We start from the raw sequence: 25,564 nt of genomic DNA, 5'->3' as shown, positions 1-25,564 counted from the left end.
GTGACACTCCTAATCAACCTATTGTGTTTGTCAACATCTACATATGACATGGTGGCTTCAGTTGGTGTGACGTGACACACTGAACAATAGCTCAGTAATTACACAAAGTCACCATGCTTCATCACGTGACGAGAAGCATGGGGTATCTCATAGAGGCACAGAGAGAGAGAGAGAGACAAAGTGTGTATGCATGTGTGTATCGAGGTATGGGGAAGGGGTGTCGAGGTGTTCAGTGTTTACCTTAGATAAAGTGTGATGTTCTAATACTTCAACAGGAAATGACCATTTACACAAGTCTTTCTCCAGACAAACATGTTATGTTCGCCTGGTTATGCAATTGAGGGGATGATCGTGTTTATGTGACCCACAGATGACCCCTATTTCAACCACGTGGACTGACCAACAAATATGTTTAAGTCAAATAGAATCAAGCCATAGCCAGTTCTCGACTTACCTATAACCTCTGACCCTATCATGAATGAATCTCAATGCACATCATCATCAATCCCTCATTAGTTTGTCTACCACATCACACAGTATGTATTTGTCATTACATTTCAATAGATACCCTTCTTAAATATATTCTTGCATCTTCATTATGATACCGGTCATAAGATAAGACCATGAATAGGGGTCAAAACACACACACACACACATGTTTTCCAACATCACCTTGTACAATTACTGTACTCCTCGTCCCAGAGTAAATATTGACGACAGGGCAGGCAGGCAGCTCCAGTGAACCTCAGTTCAGATCTACGCACTCTACCAGAGGTCAAACCACCCATCCATCCACCCTCCAAGCCAATACAACTGCTGCTGCTGCTCTGTCCGTCCAAAATATTTAATATCTGGTTCAAACATTAACCTCCCTGAGGGTCAGAGTTCTGTATAAATACTGCAGCTCTTTTGTTTGGAGAATTCAGTGCAGAAGGATAGAAGGAGCCCTAGAACTACCTATCTACAGTATATTGTGCTAGTCAAAAGAACTCGAAAACTAAGCAATAACTATACTTGAAGATTCTTCCTACACCTGAAGATTTCAGATTCAAGATGCTTGGATTATATGAGAAGTTGACCCTGCTGGCAGCGGTGTCATTGTCCCTCCTGGCCTCTCTGGCCTTGTCTTCCCCCGTGGTGGGTCCAGAGCCTATCCGCTGTGCCCCCTGTACCCAGGAGAAACTGGATGAATGCCCGGCCATCTCCCCAGACTGTAAGCAGGTTCTAAGGGAGCCGGGATGTGGCTGCTGCTTAGCATGTGCCCTGGCGAAGGGGGCCTCCTGTGGGGTGTACACGGCCCACTGTGCTGAGGGGTTCAAATGCAGCCCTAGATCTGGAGACCCCAGACCTCTCTACTCTCTCACTAGGGGACAGGCTATCTGCATCGAGGACAAGGGACAAGGTAGACTCAGCTTTCTGTTTTTGTGTTTTAGTTTTGAAATAATTGATTCATTGATGAATTGATAAAAAAATATATATATTTGTCATATGCTTCATAAACAACACGTATAGACTAACAGTGAAAGGCTTACTTACGGGCCCTTCCCAACAATTCAGAGAGAAAAATAGAAAAATGATAGAAAGTTAATAACACAAGGAATGAATACACAATGAGTAAATATAACTTCCTTCCTTCTTTTCATACAAAATCAACTTATTTTGACAACATAATACAAAATATATCATGTCAACTAATGCTAAAAATTCTATACTCACCCACTCATTTCTCTCTCTGATGCACAGAGGTAGTAGAATGGTTGACAGACCTCAGCTCCCTGCCCTACCTCCTGGGACTTAACACCCCCTTTGACCCAAGAGATGAGGGGAATCAGGAGATCATCAAGGCCAAGGTCAATGTTATCCGCAAGAACCTGGTGGAACAGGTACGCACAGTATTCAATCTGACTTTGTGTTAGAGTTAGGTAGCTCGGTCATCAGACTGTAATGGTGGAACATACCACTGGGGACTATTGTATCAAGCTTCTCAGAGTAGGAGTTTTGATCTAGGATCAGGTCTCCCCCTCTCCATGTAATATTATTAATTGTGATCTAAAAGGCTGAACTGATCCTAAATCAGATGCTTTATACGACCCGGACTTACTTTCTTCTTCTTTACCTTTAGCTTAATGCAGCAAAGGGCCTCTAAAATCTGATTTACAGTTCAGGTCAATTTAGCTCCTAGCCACCAGAGGAAGCTGTTGCCATTTTAACAAAAAACACCAAGCCTCAGTGGGAAAGTGTTATTCTCTTGAGATTAAATTAGCCTTGAATTTAATCACGTGGTGATTTAATCTGTTTCAGTCAGATATAACTACTTATTTCATATGTATTCTGTGTCCATATTTCTGTGCGTATTATATGTGTTAGATGTTCATTGCCCTCTCTCTGTCCTACCGGTAGGGGCCCTGCCACATTGAGCTGCATGCAGCCCTCGACAGGATAGCCAGCTCTCAGCAGGAACTAGGAGAGAAGTTCACCACCTTCTACCTCCCCAACTGTGACAAACATGGCTTCCACAAGGCTAAGCAGGTAAGCAGCCCACGCGTCTTCTTCGGGAGCTGCCTCGATAGAAAGGCGTTGGTGTGTTTAGCAAGAGCATTTGCTCGTTAGTGGTTGATAGTAGGACCAGGTGGTCGGATCACGAAGACTCTGGTTCCTAGTTGAGAGTTCAATCAAAAATAGCAATGTACTTAAGCTGATCCATGTCGTTTAACATCTTTCTCTCTCTTTTCCCCTCTCTTCTGTTTTAGTGTGAGTCGTCTCTGGTGGGACCCCCTGCCAGGTGTTGGTGTGTATCCTCCTGGAATGGGAAGAAGATCCCGGGGTCAAATGACCTACTAGGAGACTCAGAGTGTCAGCAGGAGCTCACTCACTAAAGCATGGACGCTCCGACATACATTTACAGTATGCATATAATCGGGCACATAACACACACTCACATACCCCTGCACATACGCAAGCACAGTCCCATGAATGCACACACACACACACACACACATACGCATGGACAGACGCGTATGGACATATACTGTGTCATTTTTTACTCAGCTTAAACACTACTTAACACATACCTACACACATCAACATCCACCAAATACACTGACTTTCTTTCTACAAATCCGTACAAAAACACTCTCATTCACATGAGCACACGTAACATTTTATTTAAAAGAAAAAATAGAAATGACTCTTAATTTATTTACATGACGTATCACGCCTTATTTATTCAAAACGTGTATGTGCTTACTAGTATGAACCATTCGTAATTTTTAGATTATTTATATGTTTGTCTATTTTCTGATTGTAAATAGGGCAACAGTGTATACATTTGTGTTTCTGACTAAATAACTCCATCTCTGAAGACCACAGGTCTCCAGCTCTGCCAAACCCGGTCCAGGGTCTTCAGAATCTGTTTTTGATTCATTCAACCCAGTGGACTTATGTAAATGAAACAACACATCCACTCATTCAGTCGACATGTTGACAGTGTCGGAGTGTATTCTCATTGATATTTTCTCAATGGGCATCGGGGAAATACTTAAAGTGCCACAAGTACGCATCTGTTGGCCAGGCACAAACATGTCACTGCTCATTCAAGCCACTGTTTAGTCTTTTATCTACCTCTACTGGTCTGTGCAGGTCTTCTGGTTTAGCAGGGGTTTGTTGTGACACTCGTCGGCGCACACACCGCCCTCCTCATGTAAAGTCATTGTTTTGTTTGTCTGAAATGACGTCTTATCTCTTTTGGTTTCATTTGATGCCATGACTAAATGTCTATTTATTATATGTCAAGCCGCTGTTCCTGACAGTGGGTCAGAAATAAACTCAGCAAAAAAAAAAGAAACGTCCTCTCACTGTCAACTGCGATTATTTTCAGCAAACTTAACATGTGTGAATACTTGAATGAACGTAACAAGACGCAACAACTGAGACATAAGCTGAACAAGTTCCACAGACATGTGACTAACAGAAAAAAGTAACAGTCAGTATCTGCTGTGGCCACCAGCTGCATTAAGTACTGCAGTGCATCTCCTCCTCACTGGATTTGCCAGTTCTTGCTGTGAGATGTTACCCCACTCTTCCACCAAGGCACCTGCAAGTTCCTGGACATTTCTGGGGGGGAATGGCCCTAGCCCTCACCCTCCGATCCAACAGGTCCCAGAAGTGCTCAATGGGATTGAGATCAGGGCTCTTCACTGGCAATGGCAGAACACTGACATTCCTGTCTTGCAGGAAATCATGCACAGAACGAGCAGTACGGCTGGTGGCATTGTCATGCTGGGGGGTCATGTCAGGATGAGCCTGCAGGAAGGGTACCGCATGAGGGAGGAGGATGTCTTCCCTGTAATGCACAGCGTTGAGATTGCCTTCAATGACAACAAGCTTAGTCTGATGATGCTGTGACACACCGCCCCAGACCATGACGGACCCTTCACCTCCAAATCGATCCCGCTCCAGAGTACAGGCCTCAGTGTAACGCTCATTCCTTCGACGATAAATGCGAACCCGATCATCACCCCTGGTGAGACAAAACTGTGACTTGTCAGTGAAGAGCACTTTTTGCCAGTCCTGTCTGGTCCAGCGACGGTGGGTTCCAGCCTCTCTCAGCCTATTGCGGACAGTCTGAGCCTGTAGCGCTGTCTTAGGCGTCTCACAGTACAGACATTGCAATTTATTGCCCTGGCATGCTCACGCAGATGAGCAGGGACTCTGGGCATCTTTGTTTTGGTGTTTATCAGAGTCAGTAGAAAGGCCTCATTAGTGTCCTATGTTTTCATAACTGTGACCTTAATTGCCTGCCGTCTGTAAGCTGTTAGTGTCTTCACGACCGTTCCATAGGTAAATGTTCATGAATTGTTTATGGTTCATTGAACAAGCATGGAAAAAAGTGTTTAAACCCTTTACAATGAAGATCTGTGAAGATATTTGGATTTTTACTAATTATCTTTGAAAGACAGGTTCCTGAAAAAGGGACGTTTCTTTTTTTTTGCTGAGTTTATGTTTTGAGATATGCTGCGAATACTTTATTTGCGTTTTTACAATGTCATTTTTTAAATACAATTTTACATGTATAGCCTCCCTTACGAAAAAGGATTGCATTAAGTTTGCAGTGTGAGTGCAGTGCACTGCGGTCATTCTGCAATTGACTTCGTCCAAAATACCACAGCCGTCTGCAGTTACTGCACTTTTACAGCAGTTTTAAAACAGCAATCTTTTTTTTGTAAGGGCTATGATAGTTACTCTGTTGATATTCTGTGCTTTCATTAAACATGTTAACCTCAGTGGTCATTGTGTACATGTTTCGGTAACATAGGGCATGTAAGAATACGGCAAATGTGGAGAGAGTTGAATGAAGACATCAATGCCAATAACTTCATAAAATTAAGTATTTATTTGAAGTGAGGAAATGTACAAAATCACTCTCCCCCATACCAGAGGTCCTTATATATCCCCTGGCTTTAACCTCAAGGCAAGGAGAACAGCTGTTTCGCAAACAAATGATTATAAAAAAAATTACAAGATAGTGTTCAAGATCCTGAGTTTAGAATAGTAACATATTACCTATAGTGTGCTACTATAGACCTGGTCAATAGTGGAACACTGCATACTGAATAGGGTAATCATTTTGACAGATCCCTTGTTTGAACCTAAAACACTTCCAGAGCTAGCAACATGCTAATATCTCCAACTTCCTCTAACAAAGACATTCACCCTCAACAGAATCTCTAGTGGCAAAATTGAGGGTTATCATCAAGTTAGTTTGTAAAAAAAAACTATTCGGAATCTCAGCTTCATTAATAACAATCATGGATATTTAGAAATCCAGACAGCACGCAAATATAAATCACATAGCAATAGAAGCTGGCGTCATCTTTAATGCATTTATTTGTATAGAGCATATTGGCCTTGAATCTAGACACAACTAAATGGTGAAAATGTATATCTTGAAAACAGAAGAACAGGCTCAAAAACATGTGGGCACACGCATGCACACAATACACACGCACACAATACACACGCACACAATACACACGCACACAGTCGTGAAAGACTTTATCCCAGTAACCAGCTTATGCAAACTGACAGAGAGGAGGAAGAACGACCACACCATTGACTGTGGGGAATGTCCCTCCCCTCTCTCTGGTACATTGAAATCCAGCAGAAATATGTTCCACTGGTAGATGTGTAGGGAATGTACTTAGATAGTGTTCTAAACATTAGGAACACCTTCCTAATATTGAGTTGCACCACCTTTTGCCCTCCGAACAACCTCAATTCGTCAGGATATGTGACTCTACAAGGTGTCGAAAGTGTTCCACAGGGATGCTGGCCCCTGTTGTCTCCAATGCTTCCTACAGCTGTGATAAGTCAGCTGGATGTCCTGTGGCTTTAAGACAATTCTTGACAGACAAGGAAACTGTTGAGCATGAAACTCCCATTCAAAACGGTGTGCCTGGCACCTACCACCATACTCCGTTCAAAGAGACTTAAATATTATGTCTTGCCCATTCAACCTCTGAATAAACACACACACAATCCATGTGGCAAGAGGGTTGGCATTGACAAGATGGCGCCGGACAACAAGACTGACATTTTACAGATTCCTAACCAATTGGGTTTTTGTTCGTTTATTTGCATTGTTTGTAACTTATTTTTTTACTTATTTTGTAGATAATGTTGCTGCTACCATCTCTTATTATCGAAAAGAAGAGTCCGACAAGCCCGATGTGAATGATATACTGCTTTCCTGGGAACAGGCCCAGATCCCCGACATTTGCGTGAAGAGAAGGCGGAGAAAAAGGGCCAGAGGGTGAGCTGCCTTCTGAGAATTCATAAGTGATCGAATAAACCCCCACTTCCTTCCATTCTGCTAGCAAATGTGCAATCTTTGGAAAATAAAATTGCCGACCTATGCGGAAAATTAAACTACCAACGGGACATTCAAAACTGTAATATCTTATGCTTCACGGAGACATTATCATGGCTATACGCTGTATCGACAGGATAGAACAGCGGCGTCTGGTAAGACAAGGGGCGGCGGACTATGAATTTTTGTAAATAACAGCTGGTGCATGATATCTAAGGAAGTCTCGAGGTATTGCTCGCGTGAGGTAGAGTATCTCATGATAAGCTGTAGACCCCACTATCTACCTAGAGAGTTTTCATCTGTATTTTTCGTAGCGGTCTACATACCACCACAGACTGATGCTGGCACTAAGACTGCACCAAATGAGATGTATTTTGCCATAAGAAAACAGGATTTTCTTAAAATTTAATGCAGGGAAACTTAAATCCGTCTTACCAAATTTCTATCAGCATGTTAAATGTGCAACCAGAGGGAAAAATACTCTGGATCACCGTCACTCCACACACAGAGACACATACAAAGCTCTCCATCACCCTCCATTTGGCAAATCTGAACATAATTCTATACTCCTGATTCCTGTTTACAAGCAAAAATTCAAGCAGGAAGCACCAGTGACTTGATCTATAAAAAAGTGATCAGATGAAGCAGATGCTAAGCTACAGGACTGTTTTTCTAGTACAGACTGGAATATGTTCTGGGATTCCTCCGATGGCATTGAGGAGTACACCACATCAATAAGTGCATCGATGCCGTCGTCCCCACAGTGACCGTCGTCCCCACAGTGACCGTCGTCCCCACAGTGACTGACCGTACATACCACAACCAGAAGTCTTGGATTACAGGCAACATCCACACTGAGCTAAAGGCTAAAGCTGCCATTTTCAAGGAGCGGGACTCTAACCCGGAAGCTTATAAGAAATCCCGCTATGCCCTCTGACGAACCATCAAGCAGGCAAAGCATCAATACAGGACTAAGATCGAATCGTACTACACCGGCTCTGACAGTCGCCGGGTGTGGCAGGGCATGCAAACCATTACAGACTACAAAGGGAAGCACAGCCAAGAGCTGCCCAGTGACACAGCCTACACCAGACGAGCTGAACTACTTCTATGCTCACTTCGAGGCAAATAACACTAAACATGCATGAGAATACCAGCTGTTACGGAAGACATCCGGAAGGATGTGCGCTGTGTTAAGAAGCAGTGCGGCTTAGTTGGGTTGTGTTTCGGAGGACGCATGGCTTTCAACCTTCGTCTCTCCCGAGCCCGTACGGGAGTTGTAGCGATGAGACAAGATAGTAACTACTAACAATTGGATACCACGAAATTGGGGAGAAAAGGGGGGAAAAATTCAACATAAAAAAAAGATTCAGCATGGGTACTCAGATCCTCAAAAGGTTCTACAGCTGAACCATCGAGAGCATGGTTCAGCTGTAGAATCACTGGTTGAATCACTGCCTGCTCGGCCTCCAACCGCAAGGCTCTACAGAGGGTAGTGCGTATGGCCCTGCACATCACTGGGGCCAAGCTTCCTGCCATTCAGGACCCCTATACCAGGCGGTGTCAGAGAAAGGCCCTAAAAATGGTCAAAGAGGCTTCTAAACAGGTTCTACCCCCTAGCCATGAGAATCCTGAATATCTAATAAAATGCCCACCCAGACTATTTTCATTGCCCCCCCCCCCCTTTTACACCGCTGCTACTCTCTGTTGTTATAATCTATGCATAGTCACTTTAATAACTCTACGTACATGTACATATTGCCTCACCTAAACCAGTCCCCGCACATAGACACTGTACCGGTACCCCACTGTATATAGTGTCACCATCGCTATTTTACTGCTGCTCTTTTATTACTTGTTACTTTTATTTCTTATTCTTATTCATATTTGTTTTAAACTGTATTGTTGGTTAGGGCAAGTAAGTAAGCATTTCACTGCTGTATTCGGCGCATGTGACTAATACAATTTTATTTTATTTGTCTCAAGACTAAAAAATCCTTCTTTAACCCATCTCCTCCCCTTCATCTACACTGATGGAAGTGGATTTATCAAGTGACATCAATAATGGCTCGTAGCTTTCACCTGGATTCACCTGGTCAGTCCACATCATGGAACGAGCAGGTATTCCTAAAGTTTGGTACACAGTGTATATGAGTTGCAAAGGATAGGTGAGAACAACATCCAAGCTTTATAGTCAACTCCCTTAAAGGGTCCTGAGGAGAGGACAATGATCCTACAGAGAGATACCGAATGGACTAAAATCTAAGTTATGTACCCTCCGGCACAAAGTGGGAAAGCATTTTATGACATTGTACTGTGCCACAGGGTGGTCGCACACCAGCATCCCACAGCATACAGTTACACGGATAGACAAAGAGACACTCTTGTATTGTACACACAGACACACGCAAACACACACATTTAAACAAATACATACAGTAACATATCAAACATACAGAACCACACACACATACAAATATAATCATATCATGCAGCCATACAAACACGCACACACATGGGTATAGTGCCACCTAGCTGTGCGTTGGTGTACGCCTCTCATTGAGGGTCGAGACAAGTATTGTATATGATCCTCTGTCGTCAAGTATGTAATCATCAAAGCTAGCCCTGTGCTATGGAATGAATGATTACGTATCATGTGTCCTTAGAGTTACATATACCAAGTCTGGTCTGCCCTTTCAGTCTATGGAGAATCCACCCACACCCTGTTTACAGTACATAGGAGCAGCACATAGCATAGGAGGGAGCAAGGAGTGTGATTGGATGAGTCCTGTCTTCTTCTCAAGCCACTCCCCCTGCTCTGCCCTCCATAAGGTCCCATGTGCCAAAGAGTCATCACACATGTCCAGGCCCAGCCATTTTGGAATAATTTTGGAATCCCGATATCCTTAGTTTCTCTGTGTATTTCTCTCTCTCTCTCTGGCTCTTTCTCGCTGCTCTTGTCTTATTGGCTCTCTGAGTTGTAGCACTGAGCTTCTCCTCTCTCCTTCCCGTCGAAACCTGGCAATGGCTGCCCATACTTATCGGCACACCAGCAAAACCCTCGCTTTCTGCCCTTGGATGGACGGCACTGTGTGAGAAAGTGAGACATACAGGGAAAGAGCATATTAGAAAAAGATTTAGACTATTAAATAGACACCGGAGATCATCTCCAGGTATTCCCAATGCCGTTGGGGGGTACGCCAAATAAAAATGTTATTCACATTTAAAAAAAAATTTTTTTTTAGATACCAAAGAATCTTCACATTTTTTAACAGTCCATTTAGTAAGGCCCGCGTCCATCGAGACACATACCAGCTGTACTGGTAGTACTGCTACTACCAGCAGTACTACATCTGCACCTGACGACGACACAAGTTTTTCTGCTTCCACGAGCATGTCCAAAGTTAGCATAAGTAATTCTACATTTGTTGTTATCCCAGCTAGCATTGGACACTGACAGTTGTGAAGATCTACTGCCCCGAACATCAGACAGGGACATTGGGCCATCGAAGAGGTGCAAATATAATGAGAACTACATTGATTTGGGGTTCACTTATATTGGGAGTAGTGCCTTTCCTCAGCCACAGTGTGTTATATGTGCAAAAGTACTATCTCACAACTCGATGAAACCTTCACTCTTGCGCAGACATTTAGAAACAAAACATGGCAATTTGAAAAATAAACCACAGGAGTTTTTGAGTAAGATGTGTATAAAAGCAACAGATATCATTAATAAGAAAGGGCTAGAAGAATCATATATGGTGAGCTACCGAGTGGCTAGGACAGGCAAGCCCCATACTATTGTGGAGGACTTAATTCTTCCTGCTTCCGTGGATATGGCTGGGACAATGCTGGGGGAAAAGGCAAAAAAAAAAAATATACAGACAATACCTTCATCAAACAACACTGTTACACGACACGGCAGGAGATGTTATACGCTTCGCATACAAGCCAATTCATTCTATGCATTACAGCTGGATGAGTCAACAGACGTGGCAGGCCTGGCACAGCTCCTGGTATATGTCAATTACGTTTATGGGGGGTCAATTAAGGAAGACATCCTCTTCTGCAATCCACTGGAAACCAGGAAAACAGGAGAGGATATTTTTAACGAATGGACAGCTTTGTGACATCAAATGGACTTTGGAGGTCAAGGTGTGTTGGTATCTGTACTGATGGCGCAAAAGCCATGACAGGGAGACATAGTGGAGTGGTAACGCGCGTGCAAGCAGTTGCTCTTGATGCCACTTGGGTACACTGCAGCATCCACCGAGAGGCTCTTGCTGCCAAGGGAATGACTGACAGCTTGAAAGACGTTTTTGTCACGAAAGAAAATGTTTAACCTTGTTAAAGCAAGGTCCCTGAACTCTCGTGTATTGTCTGCACTATGCAATGATATGGGCAGCGACCATGTAACGCTTTTACAACATACAGAAATGCGCTGGTTATCAAGTGGCAAAGTATTGACCTGTTTTTTTAAATTGAGAGACAAGCTTAAAGCTTTCATTATTGACCATAATTTTCACTTGTCTAACTGCTGCTTGCATGATGACGAGGTTCTCACACGACTGGCCTGTCTGGGTGATGTTTTTTCTCGCCTGAATGATCTGAATATAGGATTACAGGAACTCTCAAAATGAAGGTTAGGATTAAGAAGTTGGAGCTCTTCTCTGTCTGTGTTAACAAAGAAAACACACAGATCTTTCCATCATTGTATGATTTATTGTGTGCAAATGAACGCAAGCGTACGGACAATGTCAAATGTGATATAGCGAAGCACCTGAGTGAGTTGGGTGCGGAATAACACAGGTACTTTCCCGAAACGGACGACACAAACAACTGGATTCATTATCCCTTTCATGCCCTGCCTCCAGTCCACTTACCGATATTTGTACAAGAGAGCCTCATCGAAATTGCAACAAGCGGTTCTGTGAAACTTTAATTTAATCAGAAGCCACTGACAGATTTCTGGATTGGGCTGCGCTCAGAGTATCCTGCCTTGGCAAATCACGCTGTTAAGACTGATGCCCTTTGCAACCACATACCTATGTGAGAGTGGATTCTCGGCCCTCACTAGCATGAAAACTAAATACAGGCACAGATTGTGTGGAAAATGATTTAATACTGAGACTCTCTCAAATACAACCCAACATTGCAGAGTTATGAGCATCCTTTCAAGCACACCCTTCTCATTAACCTGTGGTGAGTTATTCAACACTTTCAATTAACAAATAAGGTTTTATATGTAAGATGGTTAAAAAAGAGCAAAATTATTGATTATTATTATATTATTATTTGTGCCCTGGTCCTATAAAAGCTCTTTGTCACTTCCCACGAGCCGGGTTGTGACAAACTCACACTCATTCTTATGTTTAATAAATGTATTGTATTGTGTGTGGGGCTGGCTTACAATGATGGCAAAAAAACAACATTTGGGAGCACGCTGACCATGGTGCTAGAAGGGGTACGCAGTTGGAGGTTGAATGTTTGACGGGGTGATGGACTATAAAAAGTTTTGGGAACCACTGATCTAGCACAATGGCAATAAAAAAGGACGCAAGGAAGTAAGACAATAAATGGTTAAGGACATTAACGTCCATTTTGTGCTGAGGAACGGAGGAGACTTGGCCATGGGACGCACGCTGGTGGTATTTTCAGCTGCTTTTAAGGTCTACCTCCAGTTCCACACACATATAGAGAGCTTTAAGGTAAACAGAAACCTGGTCAAATATTTGCTTAGGCCCGTTTGTGAACAACTGAGACCCAAGATCTATTTTCAGTGAGCCGGTGGCCAGTACAAGTCATCTGTTGCTGATTATACCCCACAGCTCCAAATTATGGGTACTACACATGACTTACAGAGTCTCTGGAGCAACACAAGTGCTGTTATTTTACTGCCAATTTTACTGAAGGTCAGAGTCCTCTCTAGTAAAACATGCAGGAATTCATTTGAAAGAAAGGAGAACAAACAGCATCACTCTGTAAAAGAGTAGATCAGAATGGAAGTCAACCCTTTCTCTGCTTGATATTAAATTTGTCTTGGTATCTGACCCCAGAGTCCATAAAATAATCTCAACCCTGTAAAAGTGATAGGGTACAGTAAAGTGTATGTATTGGACTGTTTAGTCAAAAAATGACTATCATATCTACAGCATCTTAAACCTAATATTGACCCCCGTTATCGATTAATTTCTCATATTTTAACAAATATGTTTTGTGATAATTTAATCTATACAAACCATCGAGTAATATCATTTTAGTCAACTCCACATGCTGAGAGGTGGGGTCATATTTTTTATGGGTACTACAGGGCGGCAGGTAGCTTAGGGCTTCGAGCGTTTAGAGCAGACTAGTAACCGAAAGGTTGCAAGATCGAATCCCCGAGCTGACAAGGTAAAAATCTGTTGCTCTGCCACCGAACAAGACAGTTAACCAACTGTTGCTAGGCCAGCATTGAAAATAAGAATTTGTTCTTAACTGACTTGCCTAGTTAAATAAAGGTAAAAAAAATATATATTTTCGAGGCAGAGTAATTCAAAAGATGGACTTGGAGTCAAAGAATAACTCCACTAAACAGTAGCTTGGAATCTAATAAAAGTAATAATAATAAGAAAAAATCCAGAAGAAAATGCATTTAAAAGCTGCTTTAATCATAATCACTTTGCCATTTCCGTCATCTAACTTCAAAGCCTGCACGTAAACTCAAATCCAACTTTATTAAGTTGTTTAAGTGTTGACCTTACCGTGAAACGCTTACTTTACAAGCCCTTAAACAACAGTGCAGTTCAAGAAGAGTTAAGAAAATATTTACCAAATAAACAAAGCAAAAAATATTATAAAGTAAGACAATAAAATAACAATAACGAGGCTATATACAGGGGGTACCGGTAGCGAGTCAATTTGCAGGGATACAGGTTAGTCAAGGTAATTTGTACATGTAGGTAGGGGTGAAGGGACTATACATAGATAATAAATAGTGAATAGCAGCAGAGTACAAAACAAATGGAGGAGGGGCGGGGGGTCAATGTAAATAGACCGGTGGCCATTTGATTAATTGTTCATCAGTCATATGGCGTGGGGGTAGAAGCAGTTAAGGAGCCTTTTGGTCTTAGACTTGGCGCTCCGGTACCGCTTGTCATGCGGTAGCCGAGAAAACAGTCTATGACTTGGCCTATTATATAGGTCCTGGATGGCAGGAGGCTTCTCCTCAGTGATGTACCCTCCGTTGCTCGTTACGGTCAGATGCCAAGCAGTTGCCATACCAGGCGGTGATGCTCTCGATGGTGCAGCTGAAGAACTTTTTGAGGATCTGGGGACCCATGCCAAATCTTTTCAGTCTCCTGAGGGGGAAAAGGTGTTGTCGGGCCCTCTTCACGACTGTCTTGGTGAGTTTGGACCATGATAGTTCATTGGTGATGTGGACACCAAGGAACTTGAAATTCTCAACCAGCTCCACTACAGCCCAGTCGATGTTACTGGGGGCCTGTTCGGCCTGCCTTTTCCTGTAGTCTACGATCAGTTACTTTCTCTTGCTCACATTGAGGAAGAGGTTGTTGCCCTGGCACCACACTGCCAAGTCTTTGACCTCCTCCCTATAGGCTGTCTCATCATTGTCGGTGATTAGGCCACTGTTGTGTCGTCAGCAAACTTAATTATGGTGTTGGAGTCGTGTTTGTCCACACAGCGTGGGTGAACAGGGAGTACAGGAGAGGACTAAGTACACACCTCTGAGGGGCCCCAGTGTTGAGGATCAGCATGGCAGACCTACCCTTACCACCTGGGAGTGGCCCGTCAGGAAGTCCAGGATCCAGTTGCAGAGGGAGGTGTTTAGTCCCAGGATCCTTAGCTTTGTGATTTTTTAAAATGTTTACCTTTATTTAACTAGGCTAGTCAGAGATTCGTTAGACACCGCTCGCGTGACTTGACCAGGTGTCCACGTGAGGATAGCCGACCGCAGCGTGCACTCTCCCCTCTGTTGCGCCGACGATTCATCGGCTGTGGTCCTGATGCGAATTCCTGGTGCCAAAGCGAAGGAACTCAATGAAGGGCGGGATTAACTATGACTCTCTTAAGAACAAAATCTTATTTTCAATGACGGCTTAGGAACAGTGGGTTAACTGCCTTGTTCAGTGGCAGAACGACAGATTTTTACCTTGTAAGCTTGGGGACTCAATCTTGCAACCTTTCGGTTACTAGTCCAACGCTCTAACCACTAGGCTACTTGCCGCCCCAGTGGTGAGCTTCATGGGCACTATGGTGTTGAGCACTGAGCTGTAGTCAATGAACAGCATTCTGGTGTTCCTTTTGTACAGGTGGGAAAGGGCAGTGTGTCGTGCGATTGTGATTGCGTCATCTGTGGATCTGTTGGGGCGGTATGCGAATTGGAGTGGGTCTAGGATATCCGGGAGGATGCTGTTGATGTGAGCCAGGACCAGCCTTTCAAGGCTCTTCATGGCTACAGACGTGAGTGCAACGGGGCGGTAATCATTTAGGCAGGTTACCTTCACTTCCTTGGGCACGGGGACTATGGTGGTCTGCTTGAAACATGTAGGTATTACAGAGTCGGTCAGGAAAAAAAAATTGACGGCTACGAATAATATAGTTGAGAACTCTCTTGGTAGATATTGTGGTCTACAGCTTATCATAAGGTGCTCTACCTCAGGTGAGCAATACCTCGATACTTCTTTAATATTAGACATTGCACACCAGCTGTTATTGACAAATAGACACTCCTCTTACCAGACGTAGCTTCTCTGTTCTGCCGTTCAGCCACGACTTGGGGAAACGTAATGTATTACAGTTTTTAATGTCTCGTTGGTAGAAAAATCTTGATCCTAGGTTATTGATTTTATTTTCCAATGATTGCACGTTGGCCAATAGAACGGATGGCAGTGGGAGATTACTTGCTAGCCTACGAATTCTCAGAAGGCAGCCCAACCGCCGCCCCCCTTTTTCTCCATCTTTTCTTTATGCAAATGAGGGGATTTGAGTCTGTTCCCGGGAAAGCAATACATCCTTTGCGTAGGACTCGTTAAAGGATAAAGCTTCTTCCAGTTCGAGGTGAGTAATCGCTGTTCTGATGTCTTGAAGTTCTTTTCCATCATAAGGGACGGTAGCAGCAACATTATGCACAAAATAAGTTCAAAAATAAGTTACTTAATCCTTCAAACTATGTATACATTTATAGTTAATAAGAAATGTTGGGTCTGAGACTCATGGGAATGTCTGCCACTCACTCCCTGCCTGCCATCTCTGAGGAAACACATACGTACATTTTAAATAAACAAAGACAATGAGTCTGCCGTTTTGGTAAAGCTGGTTACGAGATGACTGTCAAATGGAGGCACATCCTTTAGGTATGAGACTCAGTGCCGTGGTGTGTAATATAAATGTTGCTTTGCTTTTGGTGGATGCCATGATGGCGCTAGTGGACTAAGTGCCTCCATATGAATGCGTCAGGGACACTCGTTTATTATAAACAGATTGTGGGCGGACCAGGACCACGCAAATGTGGGAAATGGCTGAAGCTTCTATTTTCTGCACTGCTTTTTCAAAAGTCTGACAATTATGGGGAGCGAGTGACGGGTAGTGGCGGGTGGCGGCGGCCACCTTGACGTCTGTCTCCCTGGGAGGGTTCGCGTTAAATGGCCGTCTTTCGAGCCGTGCAGGGCGCTTGCTGTGGTTTAGGGGTCTGTGGTTCCAGGTCTACAGCGCCAACCATCTGTCTCTATGGTATACCCCAACTGGTGTGGCTGAGCAGTGATGAGACTCTAATAACTAGTGAAAGACGACTGCAGCAGTGCTAGAGGAATGGATCCACTCCAGATATGAATATTGTATGCATGATGAGTCAGTCACTGATTTTGGAGTCTTCATTGATGAAGAAAGACTAAGTGGCAAGATGATCAGAAATTATAGTAGTTGCAATGTTCTAATGGGGGTGATTGTCCTGGCCTTTGTAACACTGTTAAAATAGGTGGGGTCTGGTATCTGGGCTGGTCTTCCTTGGTGAAAGCATGATTGTAACACATTCAGTAATGCAAAGTAGCCTGGGGTGGCTGACTCATAAAATTGCAGTTTTTCCTACAGTGTGTTTGTATGATTTCCATACCTGTTTTTTCTTGTAGAAGCCCTTCTTGTCACAGTTTGGGATGCGGAAGCCTCTGGGGTTGAGGATGTCTGTGATCTTCAGTCCATTGAGGATACTCTCCATCTCCCTACGACAGGGACCCTAAACACACAAGACGACACAAGCCCAGACTATAATGACCCATATTACTCCTTCCAGAGCACTCTGCCCACTACAGCTCAGATAATTATGTCATTATGTCAGATAATTATAGAGCCATTACTGCATGTAACTCCGCTCCATCTCATATTGCTCAAGTGAACAGTAAACCTGGTTTCAGAAAACAGATAAAGCAACACCTCACGGCACAACGCCTCTCCCCTACTTGACCTAGATAGTTTGTGTGTGTTACGAATCCCTTTTTGGCCCGACAGTCTAGGGGGGATGGTAATGAGACGCGTAACATAACTCATGTAAATTATAATTGTGACAAAGTAAAAGTGTGAACGTAATAACCAGGACAACTGAAATAATACCGTCAAACTCAGGGTTTATTGTAAAACACACGGTAATGGGGGGAGCAGGAAAAAGGGGCTGAGCTGGACCCAAGGAAAGAAACAATTTATTAAACAATTATAAATTATATATTATAAACAATTATTTCAACAACAGCTAACTAACTAACCAAAATACAGTGGGTGGTCCGCCCAGTTCTAACTAGTGTGTGTTAACAAAGTTTACCTACGGGTAGTGTATGCCCATGGGCGACTTGTCTTGGTTTCCCCTTTTCCCACCAGCAAACACCATAAGCAAAAACAATACTCACAGGAGATGACAAAGTGATATGGAGGTGCTCAAACAAAAGAGAGGTTAATACGCAAAGAGAGAGATCTACATACATGGCATTTCAAAAAGATTGTGCTACTGAAATCTATAAAGAATAGAGATCTACCAACATGGCATTACAAAGAGATTGTGCTCTCCTGAAATCTACAAAGAACAGCTATCTACCAACATGGCATTACAAAGATTGAGCTCTCCTGAAATCTACAAAGAACAGCTATCTACCAACATGGCATTACAAAGATTGAGCTCTCCTGAAATCTACCAAGAACAGCTATCTACCAACATGGCATTACAAAGATTGAGCTCTTGAACAAACAAATGATGGGGTTGATTGTTGACTGATTGGGGAGTGATGATTTTCACCTGTGAGGGGAGAATGAGAGAAAAGAAACACACACACACACAGGATACACACACAGGATAACTGTATCCGTAACAGTGTGTATGTATTAATATGTAGGCTACTTGTGCCTTTTGTAAAAAAAATACATTTATGTAGTTCTGTCCTTGAGCTATTTTCTATTAATCTTCTGTATTATGTCATGTTCTGTGTGGACCCCAGGAAGAGTAGCTGCTGTTTTTGCAACAGCTAATGGGAATCCTAATAAAATACCAAAAGTAGTTATCTAATGGCGTTACTCTATCCAATTCAAACAGTGTGCTAACACAAACCCCAACAGTGCAGTGTGCTTACTTGGTACTGTAATTCAATCAAAATGCTCTAGGAACATAGACAGGGATGTGATCATTGGTACAAGGCAACACCAAGCACCATATGTAGCCTACAGCACTACCCTTCAGTAGTACACAAACACTGGTGGTACTAGGGATAAGAAAAAAAGAGGCAACTAATAGGAAATGAATTCATCTGACCACCTTGCGAGGGCTTACGCTTTGCTGTAAGCCGCTTAAAAACTCTAATACTTTACACAAAGGGATAGGCCAGGGGATAACCGCGCAATCAAAGAGGCCCTAGAAAGGAGCCCGACAGATCTTGTCCTCAAGTCCAGCTCCAGTCGCTGATCAAAGCAAGGCAAAGCAAAGCTCATTCCTCGTGCTGCACTTGTTCTCCTGCCGCCGAGTCAAAGGCAGAATCCAAAATAGAAAGAGGAGGGAGGGTCCAAACAGGCACACGCAGAGGCCCAATCCATCATCAGCTTGTTCTGAGGCTCGGCGCTCCCCTCCAGCCCGCCAATGCTCCCCTCCGTGCCCCCGGGCGGCACGCGGATGCCTTGCGGTGAAACAGCCTGACTCGAAGTCAGCTGCAGAGGCAGAGCTACCATGTCCAAATTTGCGCCACGCCAATCTCCCGCCACCACCAATGCGCCACCGCCAGCAGTTAGCAACCAGAACCAGAACATTTCATCACCTGCAGACGGATGGAGAAAAACACCAAAACACTGAGGAGAGGGGGAAGAAAGAGAGAGAAAGGATGAGGAAGGGGGAGAAAAACACCAAAACACAGAGGAGAGGGGGAATAAAGAGAGAGAAAGAATGAGGAAGGGGGAGAAAAACACCAAAACACAGAGGAGAGGGGGAAGAAAGAGAGAGAAAGGATGAGGAAGGGGGAGAAAAACACCAAAACACTGAGGAGAGGGGGAAGAAAGAGAGAGAAAGGATGAGGAAGGGGGAGAAAAACACCAAAACACAGAGGAGAGGGGGAAGAAAGAGAGAGGAAGGATGAGGAAGGGGGAGAAAAACACCAAAACACAGAGGGGGAAGAAAGAGAGAGAAAGGATGAGGAAGGGGGAGAAAAACACCAAAACACAGATGAGAGGGGAAAGAAAGAAAGAGAAAGGATGAGGAAGGGGGAGAAAAACACCAAAACACAGAGGAGAGGGGGAAGAAAGAGAGAGAAAGGATGAGGAAGGGGGAGAAAAACACCAACACACAGAGGAGAGGGGGAAGAAAGAGAGAGAAAGGATGAGGAAGGGGGAGAAAAACACCAAAACACTGAGGAGAGGGGGAAGAAAGAGAGAGAAAGGATGAGGAAGGGGGAGCAAATGAGGATGAAAACACAACACAGAGCAAAGAAGGAAGAGGAGGAGAACATTCCCTAACAGACTGTTCCTAGAAAGGAAAACAGTGGACCTGGCACTTACATACTCTGGGTCCTGCTTGGATTCCAGGGAAAAGTTATGTTGGTCTGTGCTGAGAGCTCCAGGGCCTTGCTCCATCTTGTAACTCTGGGCCCTCTTCAGCTGCTCCCTGCGGATGACCTCTGCCTTGACGGGGTGGAGGAGAGGGGGGTGATGGGGGATTCTGGGGGAGCCTACAGGAGGTCTGCTGGTGCTGAAGGAGGCTTGGAGCACTGGGGTGGTGGTGTTTCGCTCCTCCTCCTGAATACCACCATCATTTTCTGCCAAAAACAGAGAGGGGGGATTGTTTTGTTTGTGAGTTTATGTTGTGGCACATTTGGAAGCATTCCCAATACTTAATCATTTTTCATTCAAATGTTTGTATTTTGTTTAGCCCACCAAGGGCTAAAGAAAACATACAGTAAATTATTAATATATAATAATTATTTATGTGGATGGATCACAAGAATCATGTGAATGGTCTAGATGTGCTGGTTCAGATGTTTTTTTGACAATCCCTTGATGTTCATCCAAGCTAATAATATACTGAACAAAAATATAAACACAAACGCAACAATTTCAAAGATTTTACTGAGTTACAGGAAATCAGTCAATTGAAATAAATTCATTAGGCCCAAATCAATGGATTAAACATGACTGGGAATACAGATATGCATTTGTAGTTCACAGATACCTTAAGAAAATATATGTATAAAAAATGAAAACAGCCTCACAATGGGCCTCATGACCTCGTGACAGTATTTCTGTGCATTCAAATTGCCATCGATAAAATTAACTTGTTTTTGTTGTCCGTAGTTTATGCCTGCCCATACCATAACCCCACCACCATCACGGGGAGGCGGCTTATGGTAGAGAAATGAACATTCAATTCTCTGGCAACAGCTCTGGTGGACATTCCTACAGCCAGCATACCACTTGCAGCCTTCCTCAAACCTTGAGACATCTGTGGCATTGTGTTGTGTGATAAAACTGCACATTTTAGAGTGGCCTTTTAGGTGGATGGATTATCTTGGAAAAGGAGACATGCTCACTAACAGGGACGTAACAAGTTTGTGCACAACATTTGAGAGAGATAAGCTTTTTGTGAATATGGAACATTTCTGTTATCTTTTATTTCAACTCATGAAACATGGGACCAACACATTACATGTTGCATTTATAATTTTGTTCAGTGTAGTTGCACATTAATTACTGATGAAGAAAGGAGGGTAGAGAGGAGAGTTTGATATCGTTTAAAGATTACAAAATTGAAAAGCAGTTTTGATTTACAATTAGAAACCACAATATAGATGGTTGAAATAAATATTCATATCTGTCAAATAAGACTCATCCCATCAATAATCTCCACGAAACCCTTGTATCACAGTGTCACAGTTTTACAATTCCACAAAGTGACAATTATAATAGCATAAACAGCAGTGATACAGTTACATTACAAGGTCAATATCAGCCAGATAATGGGTTACACAGTATAATTGTTTGCCAATCCAATTGTGTAAATATTGGACATATTTCGCGCAGACTGGCGTTATCCTTCCCGGATAGCTCAAGATGATAAATTATATTTTAGGCTGCTTTACATCAAGATGTTTCAGATGACAAGCAAAACAATTATCGATCTTTTTACAGCTCACGTCATCATTATAATGTAATAATCAGTTGGCAAAGCATTCTTAAAAAACTTTCCAAACTGCGTCATCATCTTGGCATTTACCTTGTCTCTCATTGATTAAAGTGGCAACAGGTCTTTTAATGGTCGCGTTTGCACACTGCCCTCGTCCTTCCAGCAGAGCTTGGAGAGGTTTCGTCTCGCCGGGTTGGTGCTGGCATGTCATTCCGGAGCCACATCTCCCCGTGTACACTCCACACGGCTTTCCAAAGGCCAGCGCGCAAGTCGTGCAGCACCCGCAGCCCGGTTCGCGAACTCTCTCCGCGCAGTCCTTGGGCAACGGCTTGCACAGTATCCGGGCTCCAGCATCACATGGTTCGCACCGGATAACCGGTCCTACTGCGACTGATCTCCGCATAATCGATGCCAGAACAACTGTCATCCAAAGTCTGCGAAAACATGTCTCCATGGTGATGATATCAGAAGGGTCTTGGCGCGTATTGTCCTGAATTTAACTTTGCATTTCATACAAATGAAGCCCCTTTGGATTTATCGTCTCAATATATACAGCCATCCACTGCAAAGTCACACCCCCTCTGAGTTGCCTAAGTGAGGGATTGGAGGGATTACTTTAACTTCCACTCTGATATTTTCTGAAAAAACTTCCTTAAAAGTTGTTTGTGTGCAAATAATTAATCAAATAAGCAATCTAAATAGGAAACAATCCACCTGATAAAAACACAACAACACAGAGTTACACATAAACAACCATACAGTCAATAACACAAAAGAAAAGAAAAATAGAAAGATCTATGTACAGTGTGTGCAAATGTAGAAGAGTAGGGAGTGATTGAATGACTAATTATTCTCAAACAGATTGTTTCTCTTTAGGTATGCCACCACAATAACTTTATTTTAGTTTAATTAAATCTTTTCAAACTTAAATTGGATGAACATAACAAAATATAAGATGTTTGATGCTGTTCTAAGGGCTCTTGATTTCAGTCAGGGTATTTTATGTGAACTTCATAGAATACCAGTTTTAACAAGAATAAAAAAACTTATGCCAAGGAAATTGCTAGAACACTTGCCTGAAAGACAAATAAAACGTGGCTAAATCAACCTCACTGGAAGAGGATTAACCCCTAATAAAAAAAAAAATGTAAATACATATTTAGCTTCCAGTTAATGTTTATACCAAGTGGAGAGTCTGTTGTTTCAGATGCAGTTGGAACTGAGTTGATAGCCCAAAGCATTCCAAAGTTAGAGATAATATCTGATTCAGTTGGGCACTTCAATTCCATGTCTATTTCATGTTGGTTCAGCATGATTTCATTGTAATGATGTGGAAACAAAGTTGATTCAACCAGTGTGTGGCCAGTGGGATGGCACCTGTGCCCCCAAATGTTTGGATATGCCAGTAAATTTACCAGGTTGTTAGTTTCTTTAGGCCACTCGGAAACAACTGTACAGAGAAGCCTTATTATTACAACAATTATTATCTAGGATATGTTTCTCATAGCAACACAGCAATATATTTGATATGCTACCAAATTGCTGTTGTTTTTATTGCAACTACAATAACAATATTACACATCAATAAAGGGCACTTTAAAACCCTGATCGGTGACCAACTTAATAATTTGGGGGGTGTTCATTTTTGTCCTATATCACACATGCACAAGTGTGTATTTGTTGGAAATAAGTGGACAAAGTCCCAACATTTCTTCAATTTTTGCAATGTGTGACAGTGGCTACTGGAACAAAGAAGAGGACTTCAGACTGTGCTAAGTAGTGCACAATGGCCATGGCAGGTGCCACCCTTTTTAAGGGCACGTTCAACATGTAAGTGTGCACCAATGTTTCATAATGCACTTGTCATGCATCAATGGTAGGGCCAAAAATAGATGCTTTTGACCAAGTTTTCAGGCTCGGTGTCTGTGTGTCCAGGAAGAGTACAATGACAAAATGGATTGGCGAGTCATGGGATGAGAAAGGTCTCCAGTGGAAAGAGAGATAGGGAGTGAGTCCAGCTCCAGACTGCAGGGAATGTAGCTTGTCCTGACAACACAACGCAGCGATGATCGAATGGTATGTATATAGCTATTGAAATGTGTTGATGGTTTTTGTTCATTCTACATACAACCATTTGAACAACAATACAAAAATAACAATAACAACAATGATACGTGGCTGTACACTGAGTGTACAAAACTTTAATAAGAACACCTTCCTAAAATTGAGTTGCCCTCAGAACAGCCTCAATTCGTCGGTGCATGGACTCTACAAGGAGTCGAAAGCGTTCCACGGGGATGCTGGCCCATGTTGGATCCAATGCTTCTCACAGTTGTGTCAAGTTGCGCCCTTGGCAATGGGTGTGGATGAAATAGCCGAATCCAGTCATTTCAAGGGGTGTCCACATACTTTTGTAGATATCATGCATATGTTTGCATTTGATTTAATTTTTAAAAAATTAAAAAAATATTGGGATTTTTGACAATTACCAAGACAGTAGGAAACAAGTGACAGGTCCTTGGGTAGCGCTAATCGCACATGCCTTGATATCTGGTGCGTTACCGCTAAGCCACAATGTCAGTATTGCTTTATTCATTTAATATATGAACCTGTAATGACCTCTGCCAGTATCTATAATCCGATGTTTGAGAGTGAACAGGTCCAACTACCAGGGATTGAAGCTCTTGCTGATAGCCCATCCTCTGGATCCGTGTCTATACAGTACATGGCAACTCACAGTAGCTGTCCTTTATAAAATATATTAGGTGACTACAGCTCTAGCCACATCCTCCCCCAGCTCTGATTGGTTGCTCCCTACCCCAACAACCGATTAGCAGGGCCTGCATGACTCATAAAGCTTGCACACGGTAATAATCGCTTGTAACAGTAATAAAGCAATTCAGCGAGGCCCAATATGTTTACAAGAATGGAAATCTAATCAGATTTGACATACAAATGTAAATCTTAATGTCCTTTTTTTTTTATGATTAGCAACATTGTATTCATTTTGACAATGGCACTTAAGCATCAGGTATTTTTTTAATGCTTGTTTCTTGTGGTGCTTGACATGGAGAAAATGCATTTCAACAGGTGGACCTTATGGAACGGGAGGGCCTGTGGATGGTTGTTTACCCGAGTCTCTGCTAGGGGGTGGAAAAATGAACTGACAATGAACTGACAACTGTTCTACCTCCATTTCTGCACACGGAATCCAAGCACAGTTTGTGACATTTTTGGTTCAGGGATTACACTGTTAGTAAATACTTCTAAATACTTCAATTATACTAAATATATGGCTGTGTATGGTAGCTGGTCCACGTAATCACCTACAGTATAACTTGTCATGACCTCTGTAACCGTTTACCATCCACAAGGCATGTTCGAGAGTGAACAGGTCCAGCTACCAGGGATTGAAGCTCTTCCTGACAACCCATCACCTGGATCCGAGGAGAGACCCTCTCAACTGAACAATGATCAAATGGTATGAATTAAATAACTGCAGAAACCATGAACTATCCTTTCGGGTGTAATATGCAGCTAGATTAGGCTGATGCTGGGCATTCCACGGAATAAGCAACATTTGAATGAATTAACTTGTTGCTGTGCTCCTTTCATTGGCCTGTGCCTATGGAGAAATCCATATCAACTTACAATTGACAAATTCGACAGAAGCATAACACCTCACATAATTCCACTAGACATTAAAAAAGAGCTACCACTGGATCATAATGGTTGCGTCTCGGGACGTGTGTCACGTTCTGACCACAGTCGTTGACCTGTCACTATCCTGGCTGTAGCCATCCGGCCCTCCGAATTCAGAAACAACCGAGTCACCATGAGCAAAAAGAACACAATATATCAATTGTCGATAATCAAGCTAAAATTTAAGCCAGCTCTAAAAGAAACACAGAGAACACATTTGATGCACTTTTCAGTTATCACAGTGGTCTGCTGAAAGTGTCACTCCTGGAAAGGAACTTTCTAGATTCTATACATGAGGGTGAAGGAGAGAGAACCTGCAGGCTGTGGAAATTCAGAAATGCTCCATTTGTGACAAG

General features: G+C 42.9%; 2 protein-coding genes across 2 annotated transcripts; one reads left to right on the top strand and one right to left on the bottom strand.

Annotated features, from left to right (window-relative positions):
• Positions 1-754: 754 nt before the first annotated feature.
• On the top strand, positions 755-5,283 carry LOC139376144 (insulin-like growth factor-binding protein 1). The gene is made up of 4 exons (XM_071118385.1): positions 755-1,402; positions 1,744-1,883; positions 2,401-2,529; positions 2,751-5,283. The coding sequence occupies exons 1-4, from the start codon at positions 1,054-1,056 to the stop codon at positions 2,874-2,876; spliced, it is 744 nt and encodes a 247-aa protein (XP_070974486.1). The 5' UTR covers positions 755-1,053; the 3' UTR covers positions 2,877-5,283.
• A 3,471-nt stretch (positions 5,284-8,754) lies between these two features.
• Positions 8,755-22,089, bottom strand: LOC139376143 (insulin-like growth factor-binding protein 3). Its single transcript, XM_071118384.1, has 4 exons — positions 21,597-22,089; positions 19,886-20,142; positions 16,980-17,099; positions 8,755-9,956 (listed from the first exon to the last, which is right to left on the bottom strand). The coding sequence occupies exons 1-4, from the start codon at positions 21,958-21,960 to the stop codon at positions 9,831-9,833; spliced, it is 867 nt and encodes a 288-aa protein (XP_070974485.1). The 5' UTR covers positions 21,961-22,089; the 3' UTR covers positions 8,755-9,830.
• Between the last annotated feature and the right edge of the window lie 3,475 nt (positions 22,090-25,564).

Source organism: Oncorhynchus clarkii, chromosome 20 (assembly GCF_045791955.1).
Source record: "Oncorhynchus clarkii lewisi isolate Uvic-CL-2024 chromosome 20, UVic_Ocla_1.0, whole genome shotgun sequence".
Lineage (NCBI taxonomy): Eukaryota > Metazoa > Chordata > Actinopteri > Salmoniformes > Salmonidae > Oncorhynchus > Oncorhynchus clarkii.
Note: the sequence above shows the minus strand (reverse complement) of the source record. Positions and strands in the feature narration are given on the sequence as shown.

Excerpts from the sequence above, each read along its gene's own strand:
- LOC139376144 (XM_071118385.1), top strand. The coding sequence starts at position 1,054 with ATGCTTGGATTATATGAGAAGTTGACCCTGCTGGCAGCGGTGTCATTG. Across the intron at positions 1,884-2,400 it reads GCAAGAACCTGGTGGAACAG|GGGCCCTGCCACATTGAGCT; the intron begins GTACGCACAGTA and ends TCCTACCGGTAG. Across the intron at positions 2,530-2,750 it reads GCTTCCACAAGGCTAAGCAG|TGTGAGTCGTCTCTGGTGGG; the intron begins GTAAGCAGCCCA and ends CTTCTGTTTTAG.
- LOC139376143 (XM_071118384.1), bottom strand. The coding sequence starts at position 21,960 with ATGGAGACATGTTTTCGCAGACTTTGGATGACAGTTGTTCTGGCATCG. Across the intron at positions 20,143-21,596 it reads TTTAATCAATGAGAGACAAG|AAAATGATGGTGGTATTCAG; the intron begins GTAAATGCCAAG and ends TGTTTTTGGCAG. Across the intron at positions 9,957-16,979 it reads GCTTCTACAAGAAAAAACAG|TGCCGTCCATCCAAGGGCAG; the intron begins GTATGGAAATCA and ends TTTCTCACACAG.